At 35.9% G+C, this 16,551-nt stretch overlaps 1 protein-coding gene across 2 annotated transcripts; it reads left to right on the forward strand.

Moving 5' to 3' along the window:
* The first annotated feature begins 1,852 nt into the window (after positions 1-1,852).
* Positions 1,853-16,312, forward strand: LOC136208643 (exosome complex exonuclease RRP44 homolog A). Of its 2 annotated transcripts, XM_065999725.1 has the most exons (24): positions 1,853-2,112; positions 2,201-2,338; positions 2,424-2,581; positions 2,676-2,731; positions 2,852-2,974; positions 3,125-3,255; positions 3,362-3,602; positions 3,892-4,039; positions 4,324-4,564; positions 4,665-4,821; positions 4,942-5,010; positions 5,296-5,421; positions 5,550-5,602; positions 6,163-6,269; positions 7,092-7,146; positions 7,265-7,364; positions 7,952-8,063; positions 8,732-8,852; positions 9,775-9,834; positions 9,923-10,028; positions 10,119-10,214; positions 12,390-12,471; positions 12,560-12,625; positions 15,860-16,312. In XM_065999725.1, the coding sequence occupies exons 1-24, from the start codon at positions 2,059-2,061 to the stop codon at positions 16,056-16,058; spliced, it is 2,799 nt and encodes a 932-aa protein (XP_065855797.1). In that variant the 5' UTR covers positions 1,853-2,058; the 3' UTR covers positions 16,059-16,312. The 2 variants fall into 2 exon arrangements, with proteins under 2 accessions (XP_065855797.1, XP_065855798.1); XM_065999726.1 differs by lacking the exons at positions 1,853-2,112; positions 2,201-2,338 and having other exon boundaries at positions 2,431-2,581; positions 3,181-3,255.
* Positions 16,313-16,551: the final 239 nt, after the last annotated feature.

A 16,551-nucleotide genomic window follows, 5' to 3' on the forward strand; every position in this document is an offset into this window, starting at 1 on the left:
AGTCTCCCGATAACCCCTTTAATTTGCATAAAATATTCAGTCAGCTCTTTGAACTTGCATAAAATGTAATAAATTGATCACTTAGTAGCAAAAAAGTAATTTAAATACGGAAGATGTATTGCACGCCTCTTAAAAAAAGAAATAAAACTACCAAGGTCGGGGTATGTGTGTCTATCATTAAAAAAGACAAGTTTTATAGTTGACAAGGAAGAACTTCATTTTTAATCTATTATGTGAATTATATAATAACATTTTAAGACGCGTGCGATACAGCTTCCACATTTAACTTACTTTTTTTTTTTGCAACCGAATAATCAATTGATTACATTTTTATGTAAGTTCAGGAGGTTAACTGAATATTTTATATAAGTTGAGAGGATTATCAGGATACTTTTGAAAATTTAAAGAGCCCAATCAAACTTTCCGAACAACTTCGGAAAGTAATTGATGCATTAAGTCTTTTAAAAGAGTTTATTTTCCTTAAACACCTGACCAAGGTCCAGCAGGCTGATGCAAGTTCTATTGCACGAAATAGAAATAATATGTTAGAGGTAACCCGTGAACAGTAATGCTATTATTTTTAAAATTTATTTAGGGTTTGAGGATTTTCCGTCACCCAGGGGCGGAGACAGGGTGGGCCCGGGCCCCTCCGGCCGCTGGAACCACCATGAGTACGAGTAGTTTCGGCCCCCCAAATATTAGTTTATATATACTCTATGTAATAATATTTCATTGTTTAAATGTAGATGAGATGGTTAAAACACTTGTTTTTTTAAAAGGTTCTAGGTCCAATACCCCAAACCTCAATTTATTTTAGAAAGTGTTTATTTATTTAAAATTTATTTTCATAACACTTTGAACTCATTTTTATTATGTCTTTTTCAATCCATTATCTAGGTCTAAATTGATACCATTTTTTAAAAGTTAAGTCTATATTGGTGCCATTTTGTACGTGGAGCCTAAATTGATACTTTCCCAAAAACCATAGATCTATTTTAGTACCTTATCCCTAATTTTTTTTTAGAAACTAGTATTGAACTAATAAAAAAAATTAAATATATCCCATTACATGTTGGGTTTGTCCAAAATCCAAAATTTCAATATTTTGGACCTATTAGGTACTCCCTAAATTCAAATTTCTAATTTTTTAGACATGTTAGGTCTCTTTAAATCCAAATTTCTAATTTTTTTTGGTCTGTTAGACCTTTCTAAATCCAAATTTCTATTTTTTTTTTTGCCTGCTAGGTCTCCATAAATCCAAATTTCTAATTTTTTGTTGGCCTCTTAGTCCTCCTTAAATCCAAATTATTAATTTTATTTTGGTCTGGTAGGCCATCTGAAATCAATTTTTTTTAATTTTTTTATATATTCAGCCATCCCTAAATCCAATTTTTTTTACATGTTAGGACTATTAAATGAAATCTAACTTAATTTTGAGAAATTATACATTAATACTTAAAATTGGTTCTTGATCATTCAAATTATAACACGCATATATAAAAAAAATTAAGCAAGTTCGATTTAACAATTTTTTTTCCTGAACGTACGTGTAAAATCGGCTTGAGTAATCCTGTATTCATCACTGCCATCACCCATAGACGTCAGTACGGATAGATGTAGATGCTAAACATTTCCAAATTTTTTTTTAGATTTTTCAAAATTGTGTCTGGAAATATTGGAGGCGGGATGAGAGATGTATCCCCACCCCGCCTGCCATGTTGCCACCCCTAAAATTCACGGGACAATTTTTTTTAAATACCAGTTAAAAAGAAAAATGAAAGTAGTTACTGTTTTTGTTCATTTTACGAAAATAATAGGTTAACCCCGAAATTTGGTTAATATTATTGCGCACCCTTAACTTTTTACAAGGCGTTTAAAGTTTAAACCCTCTACCTCCTCTTCTTCTTCGTTCCTCTCATTACCGCCAATCGCCTCCGCAGAGCCGTACAGTTGCAGACGACGGCGAAGCGTAACAGAGATTCACTCATAATACTACTTAAAGGAAGGAAGAAGATTAAGATTGACACAGTTGAAGAAATCGATTGGTATTAAAACATCATGTTACAGAGTAAGACATTCAGTAAGAAGACTCGGGGAGGCAAAGTTCAAAAGGTTTCCTCTCTTTAATTCTATCTTTCTGCGTTTGATAAACCCTAGCTAGCTCCATTTCTTCCCTGTTTAATTTAATTTGTTTTTGAAGCTTGTCAGAGAAGTTTATCTCAGAGATGATATTTATTGTGGAGCTTCTTTTTGTAAAGTATGCGATACTTCTGGTGCTCGATTGACTGCTCAAGCTTCCACTATACTTGTTCTCGACACTAATGTCGTTCTCAACCAGGTATTTGAAAAGAAATAAAAAAATTATGAACAATTTTTGTGTTGTTGTCTTGGGACTTAAATTGAGTGTTTATTGGTGATTTCAGATTGATTTGCTTGAGAATACAGCCATTGATGAAGTAGTTGTGTTATCAATCGTGTTGCAAGAGGTTAAGAACAAGAACACTTCTGTTTATAATAGAATTCGAGCTCTTTGTAGCAATCCTGCCAGGAAATTCTTTGTTTTCTCTAATGAATTCCATAGGTTAGTTTCTCCTTTGTAGACATTGATGCTTTAATGATTGATGTCAGGGTTTATAGTGATAATTGACTCCATTTACTTTTTGCATATTCTGTAGAGATACTTACATTCAGAACATGTCTGGGGAAAGTCCAAATGACAGAAATGATAGGGGTTTGCCACTTTTTCTTTGGCTAGTACTGTGATGCTTTTTAATGCATTTATAATGGTGTCCTTTGCTCCTTCCCCATTGTTGAATTTCAAATGTTGATGTTTGAGAATTTCCTGATTCAGCAATTAGAGTGGCTACCAGATGGTATCAAAGTCATCTTGGTGATGCAGCAAAGATTTTACTTATCACTAACGATAGGGAAAATAAAAGGAAGGCTTCTGAAGAGGGCGTTTCTGCTGAGACAAGTATGTAAATCAACTTTTTGAATGTTGTTTTAGTAACCTCCTTTAATGGATCTGATATGAGAAAGAATCCTGTAGTTCTTATTATTATTTTGACAATTAGATGCAACTACTTTATGCAAAGCTCACTTCTATTTTCTTGTTTTATTTCAGTCGAATCTTATGTTAAATCACTAGGCCAACCAGCTTTGCTTGACCTGCTTGTGCAGCCCAGTTCTGAGGATACAGCAATGGAGGAAGTTGAAGATTTGAGACCTTCGAAGAGGAAGGTTGTTTACCCAGAGGTATTATTCTACAGGTTGATTGACCTAATGGCATCTAGGTTACTGCAGTCTGAATAAATCAGACGAATATACAATTTTTCGAAGTTCTGACACTGTCCTATTGCAGCATAAGCCCATGTCAGAGATTACTGCTGGCTTGACCAGTGGAATATATCACCAGGGAAAGCTTCGTGTTAACCGTTATAATCCTTTTGAAGCATATGTTGGAAGTGAGAGCATTGGTGATGAAATAGTCATATATGGGCGTGGAAATATGAATAGGGCTTTTGATGGTGATGTAGTGGCAGTAGAACTTCTTCCCCAAGATCAGTGGCATGACGATGGATCTTTATCTATAGCAGATGAAGGTATGTTATTTCTGTATTCATTCTGTGGGTGAGGTAGTTGGTAGATTTAGGTGCCTAACATACAAGGGTGATATTTTAACCACCTCTGCTAGTATCACTTTCTGTTATACCTGTCTCAATTGCAAATATTACTTGTCCAATTTTTATCAGTTTTCCAAAGAATCAAATTCAAGTGAAAATGTACCTTGCATTTGACTATTATTAGATGAAAGCTTTGTTTTATTGTATTATGATTTTGGACTACTACTTGGGGAGGAGTAACTGGGGATGGTTTATTTCTCCATTACAGATGATGAAGATGAAGAAGTTCGTCTAGTGCCAGCCAGTGCAGATGATGCTCCTAGAACTACGAACCCAAGTTCTACTGATGGCACAAACCCTATCTCAACTCGTCCATCTGGCCGCATAGTCGGAATCATAAAGCGTAATTGGCATTCGTAAGTACTGTTTCTCCATGCATCTGTTGCGTTGTTACCTTACTGCTAAACTCATACTTCCTTGTACCTTCATTGAACAAACCATGTTATAATCATATCTGTGAAATTCTACACTTAAGGCAAGATGTATAACTGCTAATCTTTCATCTTATTTTGTCATCTGGAACATTATTTATTATCTGATATTCATACTGGTTACTCTATCTACCAAGAGCTACATTTTGTTGTATGTAATAAATCTTTTTGAGCCATTTATTCAGCTTTTTGTTTACTATTATGTGCAGCTATTGTGGATCATTGGAGCCAATGCCCATGCCTGCTGGAAGTGGTGGTTTTGTTTATGCTTTATTTGTCTCCAAAGATCGCAGAATTCCTAAAGTTCGAATTCAAACTCGTCAGCTTCAGAATCTTCAAGATAAAAGGATTATTGTAGCAGTTGATTCTTGGGACCGTCAATCACGGTATCCTTCTGGTCATTATGTACGAAGTATAGGGGAGATAGGTGATAGAGATACTGAAACTGAGGTTTGTAGTAATTATGTCATATTCTTTAAATGTGAGACAAAGGGAGAGAAGACTGCTGTTAGTTGTAAGACTATTGACAATACGTTTGTAAATTGAACAGGTAGTATTGATTGAGAATGACATAGATGCACGGCCATTTTCAGCTCAAGTTTTAGCATGCTTGCCTCCATTACCATGGTCTGTTTCTGCAGAAGATTTGAACAATCCTATCAGGACAGACTTACGGCATTTGCAAGTCTTTAGTGTTGACCCTCCAGGTTCATGATAAAGAGATTCTTTATTTATTTTAGACCTATATTTATCTTTTTATTGTCGATTGAAAATATATGGGGTTAATCAGCTAATATGTCTTTCGCACTTCTGCTTATGATTTATAGGGTGCAAAGATATTGATGATGCATTGCATTGTACATTGCTTCCAACTGGAAATTTTGAAGTCGGAGTTCGTATCCTTTTGTGCGCTTCCTGTAATTTTAGATGAAAGTAATTGCATTGCACACAGCATGATCATAGCAGAAGAACAGGCAATGCATTCTCAGTGTGTCTATGTGCTTGTATTCCATGTTAAACATTACTATCAGAGTCGAGGTTGTATTTACCTTGTTTGAATTTCTGGATCATGAATTTGAGTAGGTAGTGGGGAAACTTCTGTTGGCTCATTATGCTAATAGTTTAAATGGTTTCTTTCAGTTATAATCGCAATTTGTTTTCCATTGATGTTCTGAAATTAGATATTGCTGATGTGACAAACTTTGTTCACCCTGGCACCCCTCTTGATAATGAGGCTACACAAAGAGGCACATCTGTATACCTTGTTGAACGTCGTATTGACATGCTTCCTAAACCTTTGACAGAAGGTGCTCTTTCTCTCCTTCCTTAGTAACATCTCATGCAATAATAGGATTGCTGAAACCCATGGTGGCAGATGTAGTGCTTTTTTATTTTGGAACTGAAGATCACCTGTTAACAACTTCTATTTTTATAGATATATGTTCACTTCGAGCTGATGTGGAGAGGCTAGCTTTTTCTGTCATTTGGGTATGTGCTTCAGTTATACCATCTCTAATAGCAATCCAATTTGCTTACAGTAGTCCTTTTTTGTGTGATTATCAATGATTTGAATAAAAGTTGATTTCTGCTATTACATAACCATCTAATTCATTATGCTCAAAGAACAGAATGCTGTTCATGAGTGCTAATTCTGCACCTTTTGCCATATGAAAACAACTCTCCATTATGCAAGCTTCTGAATATCAGTTGATTAATCTTCCATCTCAAACTAGTTGAAGATTGGTTTTAAGGGCCTTCTTTTTTTTTTTTACCCTTTCAAAATCAATTCTACCGAGGGCCATGACGAGGACATCAACTTGAGGGATCTGAGGATAGTCTAAAAAAGAGCTCACACTTAGCAAATTATTGTGATCCGGGGATAATCCCTGATATGCATACACATTAATCTGAATTTGAAAGAAGTATTGTGATTCAACTAATGCATGAATATTCTGCATACACATTAATCTGAATTTGAAAGAAGTATTGTGATTCAACTAATGCATGAATATTCTGGATCCTGCATTCACTATTAACTCATTTTGCAGGAAATGACCCCTGAAGCTGAGATTATTTCTACAAGATATACCAAAAGTGTCATTAAATCTTGTGCAGCATTGTCATACGTCGAAGCTCAAGCTAGGATGGATGATAGGTACCTTTTTTGCCAATATTAGCTAAATAATAAAGTAATTTTGTATTTTGTTCAGACCTACCCTAAGTTTGGCAAGACATTTCATAATGCTTCTTCTTGAAGTATGATAATTATAGCTCATTATCATTTGTGTCATGGAACCATTTGCACTAAAAGCTTAAGCTGCTAGTTAAGGCCCAAATTCATATTAATATCTCACACACCACCGCGCGCAAATGCCCACTGGGTTTGAAGCGTGTAAAACGCAGACCCATCTTACCATGTGTTGAAATTAAATTAACAAATGGGGTTGCCAAGATTCAAACCCTTGATCACTTGGTCTAAGAGGTTCTGATACCATGTCATTTAATGTAACCATTTGAACTAAAAGTTTAAACTGATAGTTAAGGCTCAATTCATATTAATATCTGACAGAAGCATATGACAATTTTTGTTTCTGGTTACAAACACCTTTTCTTGGTATGTTGACATGTAGTTTAGTGGTTTTACAATTCTGCATTTACGCCAACCACTGTATGTTTATGAATGATGCATGGCATTGGCTACCTTGACCGTGTCCAGATGTCTGTTAGAATTCCTTGACATCTCTCCCAATGAAACTTGCAATATGAAACATTATATTATTGTAAAAATGTTTGTTCAATTGCTGCACTTTGGTAAAGTAGAATATCTTGATAGATTTTTGAATTATACTGACACACTTGCTTTGGTACTGTTGATTGTATAAGCTGTCAGAATCATTGCATTGTGAAGTGCTAATTCCTGCTTGGAAGTGTTTTATAGTGGGGCTGATTATTCATATATTTCATATGCTGTTTGCAGTCGGTTGATGGATCCTGTAACTAAAGATTTGAGAAATATGAACTCTTTGGCAAAGGTGCACATATTTGAAAGCTGATTCTTAATCATATTGTTCACCAGTCTTGGAAAATGAATTCAGTTTACATGTCCAATCTGCATTGCTCTGATTGGTTTCCTATCATGTGATTCTGCAGATAATGAGACAGCGGAGAATTGAAAGAGGAGCACTAACTCTTGCTTCTGCTGAAGTTAAGTTTCAGATTGATACTGAGACTCATGACCCACTTGATATTGGTATGTAGCAGATAGCAAATTCTTTGTGTTGCCTTTTATTTTGCTGGAAAAGGACTTGTTTGTGCAAATTATTTAGAAGGAATGTACTAACAAAATGGTTCTATCATGCTGTTTGGTTAGTCTCCAGATAATAACTTGGAAATTTTTCTTGTTTTAAAAAGTAGTATTGAGCAAAATCAAGTTATGCAAGCTAACTGAATATATGTTTTCTATGAAGTGACCATCGTATGAGCTGAGTTCCATCTTATTATTAGGTCATTTGGTTATTGTATATGTTCACTACATAATCGGTTACAAGAAAGGCACTTCAGATTTGTTTTTTAAATGATACGAAGTTATTGGTGTGGAACTGTATCCTAGCAGTTGATGGAAACTTCTCTTTCTGACAGTTTACCGATATGGTTCCTGTATAATTTTTTTTCCCCTCTAAATAGCTTTTCCAGTTATTGTATTTGATTAATGCTGTTGCCATATTCAAGGTCAACTTTTTGAATGGTGATCTATCATGTTACCATTCTGTTATGCATTTCTCAGATTTTTTCCGCCCCATCTATAATCATCAAACTTACACAGAGTTATTTTGTTAGGGATGTACCAAATTCGAGAAGCAAACCAAATGGTCGAGGAGTTCATGCTTGCTGCTAATATTTCAGTGGCCGAACAAATCCTTAAAAGTTTTCCAGGATGTTCATTGTTAAGGTCAAGTGATAGTTTCCTATTATTTCAGATATCTCTTTCTCTTTTATTCTTATTTATATCTGTAGCAATAATTAGTTTGATATGCCCTTATATATAATTTTTTTTTTTAACTTGCCTGCCTTTCTGGCCTCATTTAGTGGTCAATTTGTTAGCCGGACTTATTGAAGTCTTTCCTGAGTTATTATTACATCACAAATTCACTTGCCTATTAGAATTTGCCGCAGCTGATTGTTATAGCTGTTTCACTTGGATTCTTAGTTCTTAAATATCATATTTTGGTTTATTTTGAAAGTTCTAGCCTGCAGTTGGTGGATGTAAGAGATGCTACAACATGCTTCTCATACATTTCATATTTCAGTATGAGTTTTCAGTAATTATGAGATGATGAGAAGTTTCTGGGTTTATTGATTACTGTTAGATTTCAAAAATATGTGTTGGGTTTGTGAAATTGGTTTTAAAATGCTACAACAAAGCTCCTTTTCATACTTCTATGTGGTGCTATTAGATAGTTTGAATGAGATATTGGAACTGTCGGAACACCATGTATTCTTTTGTAAATTTTCCACCTTTTTTTTAAGTTCATTTTTTCTTTTGGGAGAATGTTGGTATATTGGGTTTCAAGTTTCAACTTAATCATTACAGTCTTCTGGGGTGTGCTCTGCTTACAGGCGTCATCCTAGTCCAACAAGAGATATGCTTGAACCTTTGCTGCGTACAGCTGCTTCTGTTGATTTAACCTTGGATGTCTCATCATCAAAAGCACTAGCTGATTCACTAGACCGTGCTGTGGTGAGATATTTTTAAGATTATATTATTCTACTTGTTGGTACTCTGATGAACATATTCTATTATTTTATTTTCTGATATAATAAAACCATTTGGAAGTTATGAATTGGGCAAGTCCCACTTTAGCAAGCTTAAATAGGCTTATTACAATAGCTTTTAAATGTGAAAGGCGAACTGAGGCGATAAGGTTAAAATATCGCCTTGAGGCGAGGTGACCGCATCTCGCACGTGAGGCAGCGACAAACAAATTAGAAAAACACAAAATAAAATTAACTCAAATAAAACTATTACTCAATTACTAGTTTAACTTCTAAAGTTGTAAACCAATAGGGATCTGTTCTTGCATTAATTTCGTTGAATTAGAATTAGTAGAGTTGCATTGAGGCCGTTGTTTGTTGGAGAGAATGCATAATCTAACTCTGCCTAACTTATTTGACCCAACTTATATTTAATATAAATTTTTTTTTCCTTTTTTTAAGCTGATAAAACGCATGACCTGCAAGAGGCGACCACCTCTCCCCCTAGTCCGCCTCTTGTAGGACGACCGCCTTCCAGCGCAAGAGGCGCTGGAAGGAATACCCGGGTCTTCTCTTGCCTCAGGCGACCCTGGCACTTGCCTTTCAAAACTATGCTTACTACGATGTCAATGTCATGTGATTTGTGCGAAGTTACTTCCTTGCTGAGCAAATTTTGTTTCTATTGTTTTGAACTCTTGGATTAGCTTGTCCTGGCTTCTGATTTGTTTTATAAAATGTCTGTGCTTTTATTGACTTGCTTAAAATCCACATTCGGCTGTTTTGAGGAATCATTAGGTTTCTGACATGAATGTTGTAGGTTTTCTAGTCATATGGGCTACATGTGCATTCGGAAGCCACTTCATTTTTATTATTCTGTTCTAAATTTTGCCAAAATTAATTCTTACCAGAGCAATGATCCATATTTCAACAAGTTGATCCGTATAATGGCAACAAGGTGTATGACACAGGTACGTCACTTGATACCATGTCTTCAAGAGTGCCGCTCCATTTGAGTTTTTCATGTGTGTTTATTTGACTTTGCTTGTAACCAACCAGGCAGTATACTTCTGTAGTGGGGATCTCAGCCCTCCAGAGTTTCTTCATTATGGTCTGGCAGCAGCTTTATATACTCATTTCACGTCACCTATTAGAAGATACGCTGGTCAGATTGAGACTTGACTCTTCACTTTGCAAAGTTTGACCTGGTGAAGAAGATTATGAAACTTGAACTTTGTGTTTTCTTTGCTTGCAGATGTCATTGTCCATAGACTGCTTGCTGCATCTTTAGGCATATATAAACTTCCAACTATATTCCGAGACAGACCCCAGCTAACCAGTATTGCTGATAGTAAGTCATTCTCTTTGAATTTTTTTTTTTTTTGATGAAACTAAGTGCTTTATGAAATTGCTGAATTTCTTTTAACATGTTCAGTGTGCACCCGTGTCTGGCAAACACCATTTTTAAAAAATATGAAACACGGGTATGGAGACAAACTCTAGAATCTAGAGGCTTTAAGTTGAGCCGAAGTAAGACAGAATATTTGGAGTGTAAGTTTAGCGGCCATAGGAGTAGGGAGGCAGGGACAATCACCCTAGATGGGAGAGTTGTTCAGGCATCGGATTGCTTCCGGTATTTAGGATCTATTATCCAAACGGATGGAGAAGTAGATGGAGATGTTGCTCATAGGATTAAATCTGGTTGGTCGAAATGGAAGAGTGCTACGGGTTTCCTTTGTGACCCCGGCATGCCTAATAGATTGAAAGGAAAATTCTACCGCACGGCAATCAGACCAGCATTGTTATATGGTACGGAGTGTTGGGCAGTGAAACATTGTCACATCCATAAGATGTCGGTGGCGGAGATGCGTATGTTGAGATGGATGTGTGGTCATACGAGAAAGGATCGGGTGAGTAATGAAATAATTAGGACAAAAGTAGGGGTTACAGCTATTGAGAATAAAATGAGAGAAACCCGACTAAGGTGGTTTGGCCATGTGAGACGTAGAGCGCTTGATGCGCCGGTTAGGAGGACCGAAGGGTGGCAAAGGGATGTAGTGGTGAGGGGTAGGGGAAGACCTAAGCAAACTTGGAGGAGGGTAATAGAGAGTGATATGAGTTTACTAGGAATTGAGGAAAATATGGTAGTGGATAGGACGGAGTGGAGGGAGCGAATTTGTGTCGCTGACACGACTTGATTTCACGGTTTTATATGATGGTTCATGTTAGCCGACCCCGAATCATTTCGGGACTAAGGCTTTGTTGTTGTTGTATGAAACACGGGTATGGAGGAGACACCATAAATAACATTCATTAGTTATTATAAACCATAAATAACATCCATAAAAAATCACTAATTCATCAAAAAGAAATATTTAATACTTCAAACTATTTAAACTACCATGTCCTGCAATTAAATTAACAAATGAGGTTGCCAATATTTGAACCCTTGATTATTTGGTAAAAAAGGCTCTGATACCATGTCATAGAATCAACTGAACTAAAAACTTAAGCTATAGTTAAAAGCCCAATTCATATTGATACCTGACACTTATCATTAGATTTTGATTTCTTTTTTTATTAGGGTTTTATTTTACTTTTATGTTCTTTTATAAAATTGTGTCTCCGAAGTGCCCCGAAGTGTCCCCATTAAAAAAGAAGAAAAAATGGGGACACTTATTTTGAAGTGTCGCGTGCGTATTCCCGAGTGTCAGAGTGTCTGGACACTCGTATTTTGGTGCTTCCTAGGTAGAAGTCCAGTCTCTCACTTCCTGTAATAATTTGCTTTGTTCAAGTTTTAAGTGCTTGTTCGAAGTCACCATCATCCCTATCATCCCTCGACCATCATATTCTTCTTCAAGGTTCTCAATCTCATCATCATCATCTTTTTATAATTTAATTTGAGCCCTTAATCCTAAAGATTTTCTATGGCTGTGATTAAAAGCTGAAAAAACCCTAAAAAGCCCCTAAAAACACCTAACACTGCCTAGGCGTGCCTTGAGTCAAGGCACTAGGCTAGCCTAGGCACGTGCCTGGCTGGCATCGCCCGCCTCACACCTAGTGAGGCACTAACCTCTGCACCTTGTGTCAGGTGCGCCTTTGACAGCTATGCCAAGTGCTCTATTTCCATTGCTGAATTTCTTTTACCATGTTTAGTAGAAGTCCATTCTCTCACTTCCTGTAATCATTTGCTTTGTGTTTTAGAAGACTTGCTATTTTAAGGAATAAGGAGATAACAAGCTTACTTGGAGAGCACAATCTCATCCGTAAAAAAACGTACATAGATATGGGAAAGAAACTCTTCCAATTTTTACCTTCTAACTCACTGAATTTTTTGGAGTCACAGCTGATTAGAGAAGCATTGCTCATTTCAATTTATGCCATTACTGATGTTGTTAACTTCTCCAATATTAACTTCACCCTTCAGTTATATGAGTTGACCAAAATGATGCCTTTAGCATATTATGATATTGACTATTTCATTCTGAAACTATAAAATAATTTTGCTTGTTAAAATGTCTTTCAGATTTAAATTATCGGCATAGGAATGCTCAAATGGCAAGCAGAGGTTCTGTAGAGCTCCATACTCTCATATATTTCAGAAATCGGTACGACTTGTAATTTTCTTTTTCTTTAATAAACATGTATAAATAATTCTGACAACTAATTTTGTTTTCTTTTGAATTTTTATTGCAGACCCACAGACACAGAGGCCAGAATCGTGAAGATACGATCCAATGGCTTTATAGTATTCGTGCCCAAGTTTGTTCTTTTCTTCTTCTTCTTATAGTTTTATCCTATTTCTATCTATTTCAGTTAGAGATAAGGTGCAAAAATACCCTTCACATTGAGAACCAAGAGCAATTTTACCTTTAAAGTCTAAAATAACGCAATTTTACCCTAATGTTGGCAGCAAAGAGTAAATTTACCCTTAATATTAACAAGTTGAGTCAATTTTACCCTTAACATTAACAAGTTGAGTCAATTTTACCCTTAAAGTCTAAAATGGTGTGATTTTACCTTTAACATTGGCAAGTTGCATTCTCTCTTTTTCTCACATCTCCACTCTTGATCTTTCTTAAAAGACGGGTCAATTTGAGAAATAGTTCATCAACCTGTCTTCTAATATTGTCATCGTACACTTGCATCATTTTATCACTAATTACTAACATATGAATAGACATGAATTTTTTTAAAAGAAATTAAAAATTGTACTGTATTCTGTATGAGTTCAACAAAAATATCCAAATATTTGGCCGAATTTAAAAATATTAATTTCCAATTATTATTATATCACAAAAAATGTGAAATCTTTTTTCAGAATCAACTGATTTGCAACTAGTGCATTATAATGATGTCTGAAATTGACTAAACTTGCCAACTTTAGGTCTAAAATTGCACAATTTTAGACGTTATGAGTAAAATTTCTACTGACCACAACGTTAGAGGTATTTTTGCACCTTATCCCATTTAAGTTATGTCTGTTTTAGTCAATCATTGCTTGCTTTATGAAATCTGAGTTCCTAAACACTTCTCATCTGCATTCATGGCACACTCGTAGATTCATTAAGGATTATAACTCTTTCATAAGATAGCTGCCTAATATTTGTTCCTATTGAGTTTAGTTTCAGAAATTGCAGGCTCGAGATTTATTTAAGGCTTGATTTCACGGTTTCGTATGACGGTTCATGTTAGCTGACCCCGAATCATTTCGGGACTATTAAGGCTTTGTTGTTGTTGTATTTAGTTGATGTGATGGTTGTACGAATGACTAAATCAGAGAATTAGGTGGGGAATTTCTGGGGTAGCTAAGAGTTCTTGGTAAATTCTGAAAAATGAGGTTTTTGTGAAGTTGCAATAGTGCCAAAATGGTGAAACCTAGATGATCCCCTAAGAACAAAATAGGCCTAATGCTCCTCCAGCCCCCTTAACTTGTCGGCCCCCTTAACTTGTCCAAATTGGTCATTTTACCCCTTCAACTCATCGAATGTTCTATTTATTTACCCCCTTAACTCCATAAAAATGGTATTTCTCACCCCCTTAACTTGTCCAAATTGGTCATTTTACCCCTTCACAACTCATTGAATGTCCTATTTACCCTCTTAGCTCCATAAAAATGGTATTTCTCACCCATTATGATCCTGTTTACGTCCTTAACTCCATAAAAATGGTATTTCTTACCCCTTTATAGTGCAAAATTAATAGGACTTATTCAAATGAGTTTGAAAATATTTTTTTTTAATATCAACCTTTTATTTTGTTAAACAAGTTAAAGACATTATATGTAGGGATAAGGTACCAAAATAGGTCTATGGTTTTTGGGGAAGTATCAATTTAGGTTCCACGTACAAAATAGCACCAATATAGGTTTAACGTTTAAAAAAGGTATCAATTTAGGCATCGATAACGGATTGTAAGGGGTGAGAAATACCACTTTTATAGAGTTAAGGGGGTAAATAGGACATTCTATGAGTTGGTGGGTTAAATGGACAAGTTGAGAGGGTGAGAAATACCACTTTTATGGAGTTAAGGGGGTAAATACTAAATAGGACATTCGATGAGTTGAGGGGGTAAAATGACCAATTTGGACAAGTTAAGGGGGTTGTGGAAGCATTAGGCCAACAAAATATTGCAGTCTTACTAGGGCTGTAAATGACGCGAGCTGCTCAGGAACAGGATTTTGAGTTTGAACCAAGCTCGTTAATTTTCTGCCGAGCCGAGCATGAGCAGTTGAAAGCTCGGCTAGGTTCGAGCCGAAAATGACACTTTTGGCTCTGATCCTAGTTTGATTCCAATGCCTATATTTGATTCATAGGAGGTTAACGCACGGTGTCAGACACGCACCCCACACACCAAAATAAGTATCCCCTCTTTTATTTTTATTTTTTAATACGTGGACACTTCAGGGACAGCTTCTGAGTTAATTAGGTTAAATTACACCCACGGCCTTGCAATTTTCCTCTTGCTTTTATTATGGTCTCTGAAATTTAAAACCTAACATTATGACCCATGAACTTTCCACTTTAGTAACAAAATGACCACTTTTAATGTTGATGAAGAGGGCCCCTCCTGTAACAGATAACCCTTCATTGTAGAGTTGATGAAAATGATATTTTAAACAACTTTAACTCTTCAACATTTTTGATTTTGAGGTTATTTAGGCGTTGTTTGGTGATGAGGGCGAGTTGTGGTTTAGTGAGAGAAAACTCCGGAAATGGTGATTTGGAAGATAAAAAACAACGGTTTCATAGAAAATATGTAGTTCTAAACGATTTTAATTCTTGGACTTTTCCATGGGTGGTTGTTTAGTGAGAGAAAACTCCGGAATGGTGATTTGGAAGATAAAAAACAATGGTTTCATAGAAAATATACTTGGACTTTCCATTTTGAGATTGTTATCAGCCACTTTGACTTGGTCAACAGTAAAACGGGCTATTAATTTAAGTGAAGTGCAAATTTCAGGGCTATAATATCCGGTTTAGAGTTCATGGGCTATAATGAAAGTAAAAGTAAAATAAAGTTGAAGGACCATGAGTGTTATATATAATTGACGTGTTCCCGTGGTACCAATGTCTCATATCTTTAAAACATACCGTTTACCACATCTACACCCCCCGTCCCCGTATGAGTACCTGTGTCGGTGCTTCCTATGTTTCCACCAAACCCAGAATAACAAAAAACTGCCTTTAGCTCTTAAGACAAACTGAAACTATTTATTTCGAACCGGTATCCAAATTATTTTGATTGATTTAAGCTGAAAAGAAGTTATTTCAATAGACTTAACACTATGCAACTGAAACACTATGAAGTAGTCCGCATTAGAAAGACATCTATTGATCAAAACGTCATGTATTCTGAAACAAAAATTTCTCGATTGCATAATTTTTTTCGTTGTCTCTTTGATCATCACTTTCCTTATCGTGCATCTTTACCTATTGATAAAGTATGGATGATGATGTTTATCGAATGCTCGAAATCGGCAATTATTTTGTATAGGTATGGTATCGAAGGGCCAGTATACTTGACGTCTAAGGGCGAAAAAGGAGGCGGAGAATGGTTTGTTGATGAACAGCAACAAAAAATTAAGAAGATGGATGGAAGTCTTTCTTATGGTGTTCTGCAGCGGGTGAAAATTCACTTGGAGGTTGTCGAGCCTCAGCCGAACAGGCCAAAACTTCAGCTTACGCTTCTCTAAACTGCAGTTCGCCGGGCATCTAGATTTTGCACCTAAAGACGGTTCGATTGAGATGGTTTCCAAAAGTGTGTAACATAATATATTGAATTGAAATTTTGTTTTCTACTGTAATTTTTAAGTGAATATCATTATCGTTATTCTTTCAGTACGTTTAGAAGTCGAACTGTACCTTTGATATATTTTATGCACTTGGCTTATGATTTCATGTTACCATCTATTTAGTAAATGGATGTGAATAGAGACGATTGATATGACATGAATGATGCGAAAATTATTTCTCTAGCATTTACGTCATATATAATTACATGGAGTATATATATAAGTATTAAGTAGGGCTGTAATCGAGCCAAGCCGAGCTGAGCTTTGGCCTGTTCAAGCTCGGCTCGCTATAAAATTAACGAGCTCGAGCCCGAGCCGAGCTTGTTATAAAATTAACGAACTGAGCTCGAGCTGAGCTTTGGCTTGCTCAACGAGCTTGAGCCGAGCTTCGAGC

Source organism: Euphorbia lathyris, chromosome 10 (genome assembly GCF_963576675.1).
Source record: "Euphorbia lathyris chromosome 10, ddEupLath1.1, whole genome shotgun sequence".
NCBI lineage: Eukaryota > Viridiplantae > Streptophyta > Magnoliopsida > Malpighiales > Euphorbiaceae > Euphorbia > Euphorbia lathyris.

Excerpts from the sequence above, each read along its gene's own strand:
- LOC136208643 (XM_065999725.1), top strand. The coding sequence starts at position 2,059 with ATGTTACAGAGTAAGACATTCAGTAAGAAGACTCGGGGAGGCAAAGTT. Across the intron at positions 2,339-2,423 it reads CTAATGTCGTTCTCAACCAG|ATTGATTTGCTTGAGAATAC; the intron begins GTATTTGAAAAG and ends TGGTGATTTCAG. Across the intron at positions 2,582-2,675 it reads TTCTCTAATGAATTCCATAG|AGATACTTACATTCAGAACA; the intron begins GTTAGTTTCTCC and ends CATATTCTGTAG.